The 15,700-nt window shown below is 29.9% G+C and overlaps 2 protein-coding genes across 2 annotated transcripts; one reads left to right on the forward strand and one right to left on the reverse strand.

Annotated features, from left to right (window-relative positions):
- Positions 1-360: 360 nt before the first annotated feature.
- LOC137824178 (Fe(3+) dicitrate transport system permease) lies at positions 361-5,568 on the reverse strand. Its single transcript, XM_068629661.2, has 3 exons — positions 5,276-5,568; positions 2,068-2,395; positions 361-761 (listed from the first exon to the last, which is right to left on the reverse strand). Exons 1-3 carry the CDS (start codon positions 5,421-5,423, stop codon positions 551-553), a joined length of 687 nt encoding a protein of 228 aa, XP_068485762.1. The 5' UTR covers positions 5,424-5,568; the 3' UTR covers positions 361-550.
- Positions 5,569-9,314: 3,746 nt separating this feature from the next.
- On the forward strand, positions 9,315-12,981 carry LOC137826210 (alcohol dehydrogenase-like 7). Its single transcript, XM_068632096.1, has 10 exons — positions 9,315-9,639; positions 9,785-9,921; positions 10,297-10,343; positions 10,879-11,204; positions 11,362-11,444; positions 11,531-11,606; positions 11,713-11,777; positions 11,864-11,959; positions 12,249-12,413; positions 12,539-12,981. The coding sequence occupies exons 1-10, from the start codon at positions 9,588-9,590 to the stop codon at positions 12,653-12,655; spliced, it is 1,164 nt and encodes a 387-aa protein (XP_068488197.1). The 5' UTR covers positions 9,315-9,587; the 3' UTR covers positions 12,656-12,981.
- Positions 12,982-15,700: the final 2,719 nt, after the last annotated feature.

The following is a 15,700-nucleotide window of genomic DNA, read 5'->3' on the forward strand; positions in this document are numbered from 1 at the left end:
CAAATATTTACAAATTGGGGACTAAAACCAGAATCATACTAAAATTTCAGGATCTGGAAGCGCTTAAAGTAAGATCTAAATATAATAAGGTATGTGATTACTTATTTATGTAGAGAAGAGGCGCTAAAATAGCGTTGACGATTTATTATTTTAATATTACAAAACTAGTAACTTGTTTAGTTATCCGCTCCAAAGAATTTGTTGAAAAAAAATATAGATTATAAAGATTTAATAAAAATGTCTATCTCAATTGAAAAAAATAGTGGCACACTCCCTTAACACAACAAAGTTTAATAGCACAATAATATGTTAGAATAAAGTGAAATTAGGAAGTGGTCATTCTTTCAGAACGAGACTAAATTAATTGGTAATATGAATATTCATTAACTTCTCACTGTAAACTCCGTATACAAGCACTTAAACTTGACCAAGATGGTCAATTCTCCTGACAGAAACATCTGTTTTCCTTCTTTTCTTTTCTTTCCACTACAAGATGAGAACACCACCTCGGCATGCTCAAAAACATGTAATTACAAAACATTTATAGATCTCAAAAGGAAATAATCTTCCTATGTGAGTGCTGATCTCCAATCGAAATCACGTCTCCATGATCATGATCATGAAAAAGTAGGGTCAAGACTCCAACTAAACACAGCACTGAACCAACAAGAAGTTTGTCATACCGCTCCACCCAGTGAAACTTCAGCTGACTGGCTCCATAAAACGACAGTGCTACCAGCGAAGTCATCACAGTTATTGTGCTGTAAATGAGACAAGTGTGAAGCTTGGTAAAAAGTGATGAATATCTGAATGAACAGTTTTTTAAAACTTAATTGGCATCTAAACCAAACTAGCATCAAACCAGATTAAGAAATTCTGGGCCCTAAAAGATTTTTATTGCAGAACAGCATTCAAAATTAAAATACAAGAAGGAAATCAGGATTCTTACATATTCCATCAAACAACCAGCATTTCAAAAAAAGTAGTCAAGGATGTAGCTACATTGTTAACCATCTTGGTTCAGCTTGGATGGCATGGCATCTCTAATGCAAATAATTTTAGTACCAAATATAGAGGTTCGTCAGACGTGATGTCTTGTTAGAAGCCTTAGTATAAGTTGTTATAAAACATGGTTTGCAGGATGACATGTCATTACAACTTGGTATTCCATGTATTTCCATGCACACTGTAAGCAAATGTTCAAGCCATGGAGAAATTGTTGTCGGAATCCAGACTAACGAGTCCAACCAGTTTTAACCATAAATTGGACACTTGTCCAATTATAATTCAATCTCAACTGATTTGGCAGTCAAACATCTTATGTTATGACCTGTTCAAAACATTCAACATGGTATAACCCGTTCATATGTACTGAAACGTTATATAAATTTGATTTTTTCATGGGAATTACAAGTTGTAGGAAAATGTATTTCCTAACATTGTAATGTAGGCAAATGTTCAAGCAATAGTCACTGTTGTCGGGACCAATAAGATTAGGTGGCCCACTTGGTCTAACCATGAATTATCACTTGTCTCTGATTATAATTCAATCTCAAAACTGAGGAGATGGTCAAACAACTTCAGACAAGTTTAAATCACTCGACCTGGTTTAATCAATATACTTTTTCTAAAAGTTTTAGTGAATTTCATAATGTTTCATGTAAATTATTCTAACGATATCCTAAAGAACTCAACCAGCTAGTTAAAAAGATCAACATGAACTGGAATCTCCCTAATCCCTACCTAGTTTCACTTTTTGGTTCAGTTTTATTGAATAAAATGAATTTCATTAGCTTCTCAATTGAAAAAACACATTTTCATGATCACGTAGTAAAAGATTTCTTAGGGGCTTTTGCTTTATTCGTTGTCAAAATCAATATCAGAATTTTTAATATTGATAATCATTGATACTGTTTTCCAACACATAACATATCACTTTAAATCACAGGCCAACAAAGATCCACGAAACATGCACATGGAAACAGAAGACAAGTATACACATTTGAAAACAAAGCATAAAATAGCAGGAGGGAAAAAATCCTATTGTTTAAGGCAACTGACTCATACCTGAACAATAGTACTATGATGGCAAGCACCATCATGGAAGATGAATTTCCAACAGCGAGAAATACTGGGAGAGTTGTAGCACAAGGAGACAAAGCGGGAACAAGTATAAGTCCAGCTACAGCCATTTTCTCCATTGGTTGGTTGTGTGAATGACTATGGCCACCCTTTCCCATTAGAAACAACAGAATATAACTACCACCCAGAAATACAAGCAAAAGTGAAGCAACCTTATGTACTGTTTCTTCACCAGCAATGGTGTTCGCCATGGTAATTGCCGTTATACCAAGTAGTGAAGTGGATATTACATGCAAAATTGCTCCAAGAGCAGCTGCATGAAATAAAATGAATGGTTAAAAAGCTTTGCAGTCATCTGAATCTTACTATAAATATAAAGGTAAAGTTAAACACCATAATAAGCTACTCAAAAGTTTATTGTCATCCTTAATTGCGGTAGCTGAGTTGATAGTGCCAGAAGTAAGAAGACCACTATGCCAATTGCTCTAGAAGTCCAGATATGAAATGCATTTGGATGGTATTCCAAAACAATTCTCCAATTCTTATATTTAGAAATAACATGACAAGGAAAACGACCATTTCAAGTCATTTAAGCACAATGATCCAGCATCAAATGCAGCCCTAGACAAAAATATAATTGGATGACCTCATGCCTGACCCAGCCTTCGCACCTGCATTTTCCAGACAGCAAGCCAGATTCTTCTGAACCCAACCTCTATTGCACCGTTTTCCCCTTTTGTTGCTTCTCCTCTATTGCTCTGTTTACCCACTCACTGTCCACCAGGCTGGGAAATGAGAACCAACTCTTTTGTCCTGTACGTTCTCTTTTCTTATCATTTTTTTGTGTTTTGTTGTGATTAATTCACGTAAAAAAAATCCTGTTGATTTGGTTTATAGTGTTTTTGCTCACTTTTTTTGTGTGCTCTGTTTTTCTTTATATATAAAAAGAGCAGCAGTTTTTGTTTCTGAATTCACATTTGTTTTTTTCTGTTCTTGTGATTTCTAGCATTCTTGTTCATTCCTTCTTTGCACTCGGTTTTTTTTAAAGCATTTATAATTCAAAGTGCTTTCAACAGTAATGAAGACAGGTACAAAGAAATTTTTGCAATCACTGGTTGAAGATGAGAGTGTCAGCTTTACCATCCATTAGATCCAGCAAGTCATTTCTAAATCCTTAGTTCTGTTATAGCTATCCAATAATTGATCTTGATATTGAAGCAACAGAAGGCACTTTATAAATACAATGGTAAGTTTAGTTAAAATGGAGAAATCATAGGTAAAACTTTAAAGAGCTGGTAATGTATAAGATAGCCAATTGCAAGTAGTCATAAGGTAAATGGAATAAAATGGCTCCTCGTAAGTGAATGTTCATTTTTTAGAATTTAAGCAATAAGAAAAAAATCCATGTAAATACTAATGCAAATAACATTTGTACTACAGTTGAGTAGCAGAGGATGTACGGACCACATATACCAAATTTGTAAAGACTTATTATTGAGCTTGACTTGTAGTTTGCCATAATGTGAGCATGTAGGTTAATATTAAATTATTTAAATTTGTAAAGTTTCATATAACATTACGAAACTAACTTTTATTTTTTCTTTTCAAAACTATAATATAGTTTATTTATTCAAATAAGAGAGGTAAGCATAAAAGGTTGCAAGACTTGTGTAAGAGATCTATTAAGGATACCACAAACTCCAGGTAAAAATCAATCAGTATTTGCTAACAGCGTGACAACAACAATTACAACACTGAATAAGAAATATGGAATCTAATCCATTTGGGAAAAATCAGAATAAAAGTGACTGAGAATGACGTTGGCAGCTCAGAGAAAGGAGTAAAGTGTCAATGTCCGCCTGTCCTTTTCCCCAACCTTATATTTCTAAAATTCTAATACATCACACACAGGCAGCAGCATATTTTCAGTTAGTCTTTCTCCTCTCTATTGCTCCTTTTTAATCCCTGATTATTTGGATCAGTAACCACGCATCCCATTGCTTCAATCGAATCATACTTGCCACCTGTATTGCTGTAGTTGCTGCTATTTTTTGTCATAACAACTTGCTTTGTATTGAGTATGGTATAACCAAGCTAAAGAACACTTTGAATGTCATGATGTAATTGATCTCATTCTCTTAAATGATATTGATGATAGTAACAAGTGGTCAGTGAGAGAAATGGGTGGAGATGGCAAAGATGCTGAAGATGATTTGATCTTTAATGATGATACCTCGACTTGGAAAGAATCTGCAAATGCAGCTGGGGCTGGTAAGCCTTTAACCTACCCTAGGCAGCAAACAAGATTGAAGCGGGCAGCTACATTTAAGCTTGCAAGCACTAGGGTAAAGGGAAAAGAGGTGATAGCAGTGGATGACGAAGAACTAAAAATAAGGAAGACGAAGATATCTACAACTCCAGCAGCAGTAATGAAAACGATAATAAAACAGGCTTAAATCTTTAAGAGGAAGATTGAAGCTTCCTATTAACAATTTTTATTTCAATGTAATGTTTTAATTACTTTAAAACTTGGAACTTTCTTATTACCTTGTTTTTGTTGGTATACTTGTATATTTTTCTTAAAACGTACAACTCTTATTATTAATTATGAATTATGAATATTTCATACTATTTTTTTACTTTATTTTCCAGCAGTGGTACATATGTATAGTATTAATTAATTAACTAATATCGATGTAAAAATACGACAACATTCATCTCTATAGCATTTCTGTGGTCGACCACTTCAAACCGCTATCTGAGATTGAATAGTTGATAATTAAGTACTTGACACAGATAAGACGAGGAAAAGGACAAAGACACACACACGCACACAAAAGTGGGAAAATATGTAGCAATTCAGCAAGCTGTATGCATTCAGATTCCAGATAATACCATCCAAAGGGAAAAGAGTACATGGAAACTCATAATCGCATCACTGGATTTCATCTTTATACAACTAACTCATTTATGAGAACAATTTATTCTTGTCCCACTCTCTTTACTCGCATCCAAGCAAGCAACAGCCGCAACAGAAGAATGCTGAAGAGAACCGCAATACCTAAACCCTAACGAAGATTCGCGCACCATACACAACAATAAACATGCCAAAAGCAAAAAATAAACTAAAACAAAAATGTCGGTGACCTAAGTTGCGCAATTATAGAGAAGAGTGGTGAAAGGAAGAACTTACTGACGATGAGAGTTGTGGAGAGAGTCCATTTCTGTGCGCGACCGACAATGGAGAAAGGAAGCCAGTGAGTAGGGATGAATGAATGGAGGAGAGAGACGGTGGCGATTCCGCCGATGGTGGACAGATCTTCAGCGGTGAAGCCACCCATTGCCCACGAAAATGGAGAATCTATCGTTCAGATCTGTTATGGAACTCCACAAACATGCAAACACTGTTTCCGATTGGGACGAGAAGAACCAAATCTGAATAAAATAGAGAAAAAAAGGTGGGAAAATGTATTCTATGTAACAAAATAAAATATTGCGGGTAATTTTGAAAAATAAATCATATATTTAAATAGTAGTATACCCATAGCAATATATTAAAATAATTCACTTTTATTTTACACAATTTTTACAATGTTATTAATGTATGTTGTTAGTTTTTAAATATTTTTAAGAGTTTTTTTGTTTTTATTATAAATATTATATTATAAATTAATAATATATATATATATATATATTTATACACATTTTAGAGAAAACACTAATTTAAATTCTCATGTTTTCTTAAATAAAGGAAAAACAAAAATTAGTCTTAAGCATCTAAAACTTTTATGTAATTCATAAAAAGTAAATTTTTTGTTAATAAATTTATATATTATATTATAATAATAATTTAATAAATTTATATTTTTTAAGTAGAAAACATAAAATTATAATTACTTTTTTTTATAAATGTTTGAATGTTTTCTTTCTTTATCTTGTCTTTATTGAATTGTAAGGTTTTATTGTATTTTATGTTATTTTTAATATAAGTATAATAAAATTTAGTAATTATTTTGTAATATGATATATAATTAAGTTGAATATTAAAATATACATAATTTCATATGTCACACATAAATAAAAAGGATTATAATTGATTTTAAGATAACAAAAATTATTTATAATTGATTTTAAGATAACAAATTTTTTTATAAATAACATTTTCTTTTGATAAAATTTTCATCTTTTATTTTAAGAAATTATTCTTTAATAAAGAATTTTTGAAAGTTTAAGAAACATTTCTTGATAAAACAATATATAGTGGATTATGACTAAAAACATGAAGTGGAAGATAAATTTTAATGTTGGCTATAATTTGTACATGTGATTTTTTTTTATAGGAATTGTAAAAAATTAGCTTTACGATAAATTATTTCTTAATAAGTTTAATAGGGTGATCGACATCTTCTATTGTTTTATGTTTAATTACAGGTAAGAAATATATTTTTTCAACATTATCGGTTAAGATTTTAACATCCAACATGTTCACGTAGAATTCACAACACATTAATTTTGTCCCATTACATAACCCATGTTTATGGTTTATGTTTTGCAACAATAATAATGGTATACTTTTTTTAACCTTTAAATATGAGGTGGCTTGCCACCTAGAACAATGGAGTGCAAGTACTCTTGTTGATATAAATTATGTGTATCCCCTTCAACTTCATCAAATGAAAGCAAATTATGTTGTTCACCTGGAAAATAATTGATAATAATGTCATTAAGTTTTTCAACATCTTCATTTTTTTGGGTCAATATATGGTTATGCGAACCACTTAAGATGCATTCCATTTATGAAATTCCAATTGTATATATGTTTGTTGTATAAGTTGTTGCATTGAACCATGTCCTTTAGTTGATAGGGTATTTTTACCATGTCCTTCGACAAACGATTAAAATACCATAAATTAAATTTGGTGATAAAGGTGTACAATTACAATTGACATGAATTTAGTCTTAGAGCAATTATTTGGGATGAAACACCCTCCCTTTAAGTAACAAATATGTTGCTTTAGAGACATTAGATCAATCGTTAAAGGACATTCGAGATTGTGATGTTCCATTTAGAAGAAAAAGTGATGATAATAAGAGGAGATTTTTGTCAGATATTGTCAATTGTTTAAAAAGGTACAAATAATTTTTGCATGTATTATTAAGTCTCCTTTATAGAGTAACACAAAGGTATTGCAATTACAACAAAACATTCAATCATTACAAGATCATAGTTTTGCATAATATCTCATGTCCATCCGAGATGAGATTGAAGCTACAAATTTTGATGACATGGTAAAAATACTCTAAAACTAGCAATATCATGGGAAGGACAATGTTCAATACAAAAACATAAACAACAAACATCTTCCCAATTAGAATTTTATAAATGGGATGCATCTTATGTGACTCAAAATGAATCCAGGTCGACTTGGCTCCACTTAAGAAATTTAAATACATTAAATTTAATTAATCTTATTTGAAATGGTTTTCTGTTTTAAATATTTTGTTTAGACAGGAAAATTTAAATTTAATGAATTTTATTTTTTTCATTTAGATACATTATTTCAATTACTAATATAAAATTTATTTAAACATAAAATAATTATTTATAATTCAAAAATATTTGATTCTTTTAGTTGATCTTAGTTCATTTTATTTTCCTATCAAATTTCATAAAAAAATTTCAATTGATAAATTTTTTCCTAATTAACGTCAATTGATTTTTCTTTTTTAATTTTATCTGGTTTAGAAATATTGGAATCCTAAATAAGAATATTCAATCTGTCATTTTTTTTTCTAATGGTTTCTTTTAATATAATATTTGTCTGTTTCTTACTCTTCACCGTATCAGACTATTTTTGGTTTCGGTTCATTATATATTTATTATTAGTTATGCCTCTTAATATTATTATTCGAATTAAAGTATTTTTTATTGTTTTATCTATATTATTAAAATTTACTTATTAAATAGATTTAATTATCGTATCTCCTCTTACAAGTGACTTACCAAAATATAACCCTTTAAATTTTGATTTGAATCATAGTTATTTAAGTTGATGTGAATCAATATTATTGTACAATGTTCATGACAGGGTTAGTAATTGTTACAAAGACCAAAAAGTATTAATTAAATATTATTTAATAAATTATTAAAGATATTCTATATTTAATTAGGAATCTAAAATATAAATTAAATAATTCATTCAGGGACTTTATATTTAATAATGACTTTATGTTTAATTGGGAAATTATACAGAAAACTTTACTATTTTTACTTATAAATAATTTTGGTATGTTATGAAAAAGAGGTTTTTCAATATTTAATAATTAATAATTTTTTTAAAAATTATCTCGGACTTGGTTTCTAATATATCATTTAGATTTAATAATTTATTTAAGAAAATTCATGCTTAGTAAGAATGTTTTGGGATGTTATATAGAAAATTTTATTATTTTGCTAAAAGTATTTTAGGTATGTTATACAATCACTACTAGAAAATCATTAATTAGAAAATAATTTAAGAGACAAAAATTATTGGTATCTAAATTTGTTTCTATTATTGATAAATAGTTTCTAGATTGATAGATAATTAGTTATACCTAAATTTTAGATACCAATTTTGTCAATATAGCAACTAATTAATTAGCTATACCTAAGTTTTAGTTATCAATTATTTAGATTTTGTCAATATAGCAACTAATTAATTAGGTATACTTAAGTTTTAATTACCAAATATTTAGATTTTAAAGTTGGTATCTAATTAGATACCAATTTAGAAATCATTTATCAAAAATAGAAACTAATTTAGATACCAATAATTTTTTTAGTCTCTACAATTGTATCTAATTTTTTCAATATAACAACTACTTACTTTTTGTTTCTAAGATCGGTTTTTATTTAATAATTTTCTTGTAGTGAACACTTATTAAACAAATTTGATTATCATATCTAACAATTTAAATCAAAAAATACTAATTGACAATAATCGAAGAATAATTATATGGACAACGTCTAAAATTTCAAATTCTTACTTTCTTTTTTAGGTGAAATTTAAAATGATCTAATCTTAAATAATTCAATTATTCTATTGATATTCTAGAATTCTTTTAAATTTTTTTATTCAAACAATTTACTTTTTCATAAATATTTTAAATTATCTACAAAATCGAATTATCTTAATGCAATTTCGTGTCGTAACATACTATTAAGATTTTCATTATGGTTTCGTATAAAAAAAGGATCATCAATTAGAATTTGATAACGTGGTGTTGAAAACCAAAATAGTTGAATTGACTTTCTGAGAGAGCAAATGTCAAATAATTTTAGGAATTCAACTGTGAGATGGAGTATATTATTTTTCAAATCCACACGTAACCTAAGCCATTTCCCACGATACGCCCCAATTAACACTATATATATATGCACTACTTATATTTCGTAGATCAGTTTCCAAGTTTTTGCTGCAGTTAAACCATTGACTCGTTATCTTGTTTTGCTTTGGATCGCCATGGAACATAATCTACCAACAGCAACTGAAGGACAACCTTTGAGATGTAAAGGTATGCCATGACATCATTCATGGAAACAAAATGTTCTACATGCTCTCTTTTATTACTTTTTCAGACAGTTTTATCAGATGTTTGAAGTTTATTTGTTATGTTTCATATGTATAAATCCTATCTGTTCTTTATCTGCAAACTGCAGCTGCCATTTGCCGCAAGCCAGGGTCTTCACTGAGTATTGAGGAGATCATTGTGGCACCTCCATTGCCTCGTGAAGCTCGGATTCGTATTATATGCACCTCTCTCTGTCATACTGATGTTACATTTTGGAATATGCAGGTTGCCATCGTGTTCTTTTTCTTTCAATGATTAAAAACTCCAGATATTAAGTCAGTAAACAAGTTTATTTGAGTGAAACTTGTTTCATAATGAATTGTTCATATGCACAGAATAGAGTTTATACTCTAATAATTACTTCTTCATTCATCTTATAGTTTTTCAGTTTGTGATGTTTATTTGGGATGTTCTTGAATTCATTAAGTGAAATTATGTTAAATCCACAACAGAAACATTCTTCTCGGTCAATGTCTTCCCTTCACCTTTTTTTTATTATTTATTCTGTCATTTATATTACTTTTTTTTTTTCTTCTTTTTGCCTCAGCAGAACTTCTTAATGGGTTTTTCATTAACTTTTTTGTGTCTGTGGCTTTGAAGGTTCCTCCTGAAACTTCTCCAAGAATCTTGGGTCACGAGGCTGTTGGGTGAGTGCATTGCCTATTACTCTGTTTAATTCCATAATTTTATTTACTGGATAAAGTTACACACCACTATTTATTTATACACTGTATTGTTTAATTTGTATGGTCTTTCTAAACTTTTTATGCTTTTAATATATAAATGTTTGGTAAAACATTATTGTAGTCCTGAGTCCTTACAGAAATGGTTTCTATTTTCTGTTCCTTATATCGGTTTTTTTACTTGTAGTTAGGTGCAAAAATTGTTTAATGCTAATTCTTAGAGTAGCTATTTTTTTAAATAAAATCCCTAGAGAAAGGATCGGATAGTTATGAGTCAGATTTCAGATTTCAAATTTTCAGCATGGATTCAATAGAAAAGCAAAGCATGTCTGCAAGCCTGCACATGATTTAACATTAGTAGTCTGAACATTGTTTTCAGAACAAATTCTATGACTAATTATTTTGCTTTTGCAACATTAAACCATTTTTTTCTCTACATGTTTCATTTATTATTGTTGAAGTGGATGCTGATGTTTCAGCCAATTTTGACATGATCCAGGGTTGTGGAAAGTGTAGGAGAGGATGTGACTGAAGTTACAAAAGGAGATGTGGTTGTCCCAATTTTCTTACCTGATTGTGGGGAGTGTATAGATTGCAAATCAAGCAAGAGCAATCTTTGTTCAAAGTTTCCTTTCGAGTTCGCTCCTGGGATGCCTAGAGATGGCACATCAAGATTCAAGAATTTAAAAGGAGAGACCATAGAACATTTCATGTTTGTTTCTAGTTTCAGTGAGTACACTGTGGTTGACATTGCCCATCTAACCAAGATTGATGCAGCAATACCACCCAACATGGCATGCCTACTTAGTTGTGGTGTATCAACAGGTAATTGCCTATACTATTCTAACATTAAATAAACAAATAGAGAGGAATTGTATCGGTTACATAATATAAATTATAGTCAAAATATCTGGTCATAAATAAGAACAAGGTCTCAACAACATTCATCTAACTCGATATTTTGATAAAACTTCCATTTTAGGAGTAGGTGCTGCTTGGATAGCTGCAGGTGTGGAGCCAGGCTCTACAGTAGCTGTTTTTGGGCTGGGAAGTATTGGATTAGCTGTAAGGAGATAATGTAACTCTATTTTGTTTGTTTTGTGGTTCATTCATAATGTTAAAAAGCTAATTGCAAGTGAATGGTTTCATAGGTTGCTGAGGGAGCTAGACTTTGTGGGGCAACTAAGATTATAGGTGTGGATGTCAACCCAGAAAAATACGAAATTGGTAATGCTTTATGTGCTTCATAAGAATGTTTACATAAGTTTGTTTGTGTTATTTTTGTGTTCAAATTACGTAATTGATTTTGAATTTGTTTCTCTGATGTATTTAGGAAAAAAGTTTGGACTCACTGACTTTGTCCATGCTGGAGAAAGTGAAGATAAATCTGTGAGCCAGGTCAACCCTCTTCTTGGCTCCAATTTTTGTTTAATTCAATAGCCTTAAGTCTTGAAATTTCCTTCTCATGAGTAGTTGTTTAGCAGGTTATCATAGAGATGACTGATGGAGGAGCAGACTATTGCTTCGAATGTGTTGGCAAGACATCATTGATGGAAGAAGCATATGCTTCTTGTAGAAAGGTCTCTCTCCTTTTCTCTCTTTGTCCCTCTATCAATCTATCTCTCAATCATGCATTGCTCTATAGTTTTTAGGGAGACATAAATATGCGATAAAAACAAGAATTGCATTATAATTTTCAAGTATCATTCTAGCACAGCTTGAAAATCAGCTAAATGTTGCACCAGTAATAGTTTTCTTTTGTACCAAATAATTTTGAAAATCCAATAGAAGTAGCACTTGCAGTTGTAATAGTTTTACAGAATAAATCATGCAAACTTGTTGAGTGTTTAACTTCTACTTTGCCAACAGGGTTGGGGAAAAACAATAGTTTTAGGATTGGAAAAACCAGGATCCAAGTTGAGCCTTAGCTGCAGTGAGGTACTGGTTAGTGGGAAGAGCCTGGAGGGATGCTTATTTGGAGGACTCAAACCAAAGTCTCATGTACCTATTCTCGTTAAACGCTACATGGATAAGGTACTATGTGCAATATCTTCTACTTCTTTCTTAAGTATATGTTCTTTATCTCCTCTGCTTATAATGTAATAATTATGTAAAAATAACAGTGCCATGATGCTAAGTTTATATCTTATTACCTACAGGAACTGAATTTGGATGAGTTTGTCACACATGAGGTGCAGTTTCAGGATATCAATAAAGCTTTTGATTTATTGATTCAAGGAAACAGTCTTCGATGTGTGATTTGGATGGACAAATGATGCTTTGAGCACTTGAATTATGACATCAGAAGTAAAATGTTGGACTCTGCTCTTAATGTGTTAGGATGAAAGAAAACATGTTCAGTGTAGAAACAGCGAATTCGCCAGCAAAGAAGCTACTGTAAAGGTTGTTGGTGGCCAGGAATGCTTCCAACTACTCTTGGTGAAAGATAAATCATACAATAAATATTATCTAAATTTCATACGAAAAAACAAATAAACAATATGTGTGTTTCTTAGAATGTCAAATCACATAATGCATCAGTAAAGGTTGTAATTTATGATATTTCTGTTAATAAACTCAATTATTTTTATCTTTCTTTAAATCCTGAGACGTGTCTACTTTTTTCTTTTGCAATTTTATTTTTTTAGATTTTATTATATTTGTAATCTTTATCTAATTATACGTGTTTTTTTTCAAGGCCCACTAGAATCATAAATATCATATGTTAATATAATATATAACAAAATATAATATAGTTTGTTAAAATAGTTTAATTAAAATTAGAATATAATTACAATTGAATTTTATTCTATTTATATTGTGGCATTATAATTTGCTAGAAAAACTCAAAATCTTTGTTTTATCCTGGTTCTGGATATATTACATTGTTACTTCTAGTTTATCCTGGTTCTGATATATTACATTGTTAACTTCTGGATGAACTTAGGAAGGGAAATTTTATTAGAAATGACTAATTGGATTTTGTTTTCGGTAAAAATTGTTTATTAATGAAGTTGATTAAAATTTTACCCTAATGACATAAAACAACGACAAATAATGCAGAGTAACATTTAATTTATATCTTAAGTGAAACTTGTTATGTTCTTATGTTCTTTAAGTGAATGAGTTACTTATTTTTTTTAATTAATTTAATCGCTTAATGTAACTATTAGCATCAATTGTCTTGCGCTGATGTGCGTTAATACTATAGTATTCTGAACTTAAAAACATTAAAATACATGAAACAAAATTACCTTATATTTTAAGACTGATATGTAAACAAATTTAATCACATGCAAAATAATATAAAACACATGGGACTAGACAAAACTTATGAAAATAAAATTAAAAATTAAAAACTCTCAAAAGTAACTTAAGCAACTGAGAGTTAAAAAAAAAAAACTAACTAAATAAAGATAAGAAAACAAAAAAAAAAAAATTATCTAAAGCGTAACTCTTATGAATACAACAAAAAGGAATGATTGAATCCAAAAATCCAATCAGATTGACTCTTGTTTGCATTCTAACAACGAGTATAAAATTATATGATATTGATGCATGTCATTACCATTACTTATTATTGGATTTACCTGTTTTGGAGGTCTTCTTATTGACTTTCATTCCAATTTTAGGAAAATGTCCTGATCTATTAAAGGTTTGAATTGATTTATCGTCTTCACTTAATGATTGTTCCATATCCATTTTTTCAGCCCATAACTTATAGACAAAAAATGATTTCTTCTAAGAAAATATCAACCGAGGTAGATTCAAGTATATTCGTTGTCAAGCTGATCGAACATGACTCTTGAGTTTCTTGTTAATCACCTGAAAGATATTCAAAACAATTTTGCAACGTTAAATCTTGATAAACAAATCTAAAGTAACATGTTTGGCAACAACAAGTTTAGGACTTGTTGCATATTTGAGATGAGAGAATCCTTATAAAAGACTAGAATTTTTAAGAGGCAAATAGTCGTTTTTTTTGTAGCAAATCATCTAATTCATGGACATTCTCTAAAGAGTGAATATAAGTAAAAATATCATCCTGAGATCCTTAACCAGCCCCTGTATCAAACAGTTGCAACAACAGATCCAAGAGATGATTCTTCAACAAATTTCTTAGACTTTTGACCAATAAGAGATCTAACCTCCACTTGGCCAACAACAACTTCAACAAGGATATCAAGATTAATAGTAGTTCCCTTAACTTCTACCACCCTTACCTTATGAATAAGTACATCATATATTTGTACAACTACTGCATAATTATGTTTCTTTGTGATACCAACCACTTCCTTGTGAGGGATATAATTAAATAATTTCTTTGATTTAGATAGTCATAGGTTTATACTGCACAACAACAAGTTTGAATAAAACAGTAGGTGATTTGAGTGTGCTATTAATGTTATTAGGATGTTGTCTGCACACAGAAATACCATGTCATATCATTTTGCATGAAAAGCAAAATGGAGGCAACTTCTCAAATTCAATAAACCAAGTATTTTCACCAAAATTTGATTAGGCAAAACAAATATCATATCAATATCAATCAACACTTTAGCAAAAAAAACTCTAGATTTATTCATGGTGCAATCATCAAGAGAAAAATAGATATCAATCCCACTCGCTATAGAGAAAATTGCTTTTGGTTGCCAATTCATAGAAAGATCGTGGATCTTGACCCAACATTGAGTTTTAGATACTTGGATTGAGATTCCAAGACCCCAATATTAAAACTCTTCTATGTCTTCAAGGGAAGAAAAAACAAATTCATAAAATCATTTCCCAATATTAAGTCAATTATATGCTGCTTTATCGAGAGATATTTCTCAAACTTCCACAAAAATCCTTATTAAAGAATGAATAAAAAATGGATTTTTTACCAAAAATGTTGTTTATAAAAAAAATTGTTATCTCAAAATCAAGTATTATCTTTTTTATTTATGTGTGACACATGAATATATATATAATATATATATATATATATATATTATATATATATATCTTAATATTATACTTAAGTGTACATCATTTTACAAAATACTAAGTAAATTTCATCATATTTAATTATTATACTAAAGGTAACATTAGATACAAGAATATCTTACCATTCAATGAATATAAGATATAGAAAGAAAACATTTAGACATTCACCTACATAAACATGTAATTGTCAGTATATATTTTTTTTGTAATTTTTAATAATTGACATTTAAATATGTAAAATAATGAAACACTTAGAATGATGATCAACCAGTCAATATTGTTGACAACAAGGTAATAACAATTAATTCAATTCTACAATAATACATGTGATGGTT

The sequence above is a fragment of the Phaseolus vulgaris genome, chromosome 8 (genome assembly GCF_051622355.1).
Source record: "Phaseolus vulgaris cultivar YP4 chromosome 8, ASM5162235v1, whole genome shotgun sequence".
NCBI classification, from domain to species: Eukaryota; Viridiplantae; Streptophyta; class Magnoliopsida; order Fabales; family Fabaceae; genus Phaseolus; species Phaseolus vulgaris.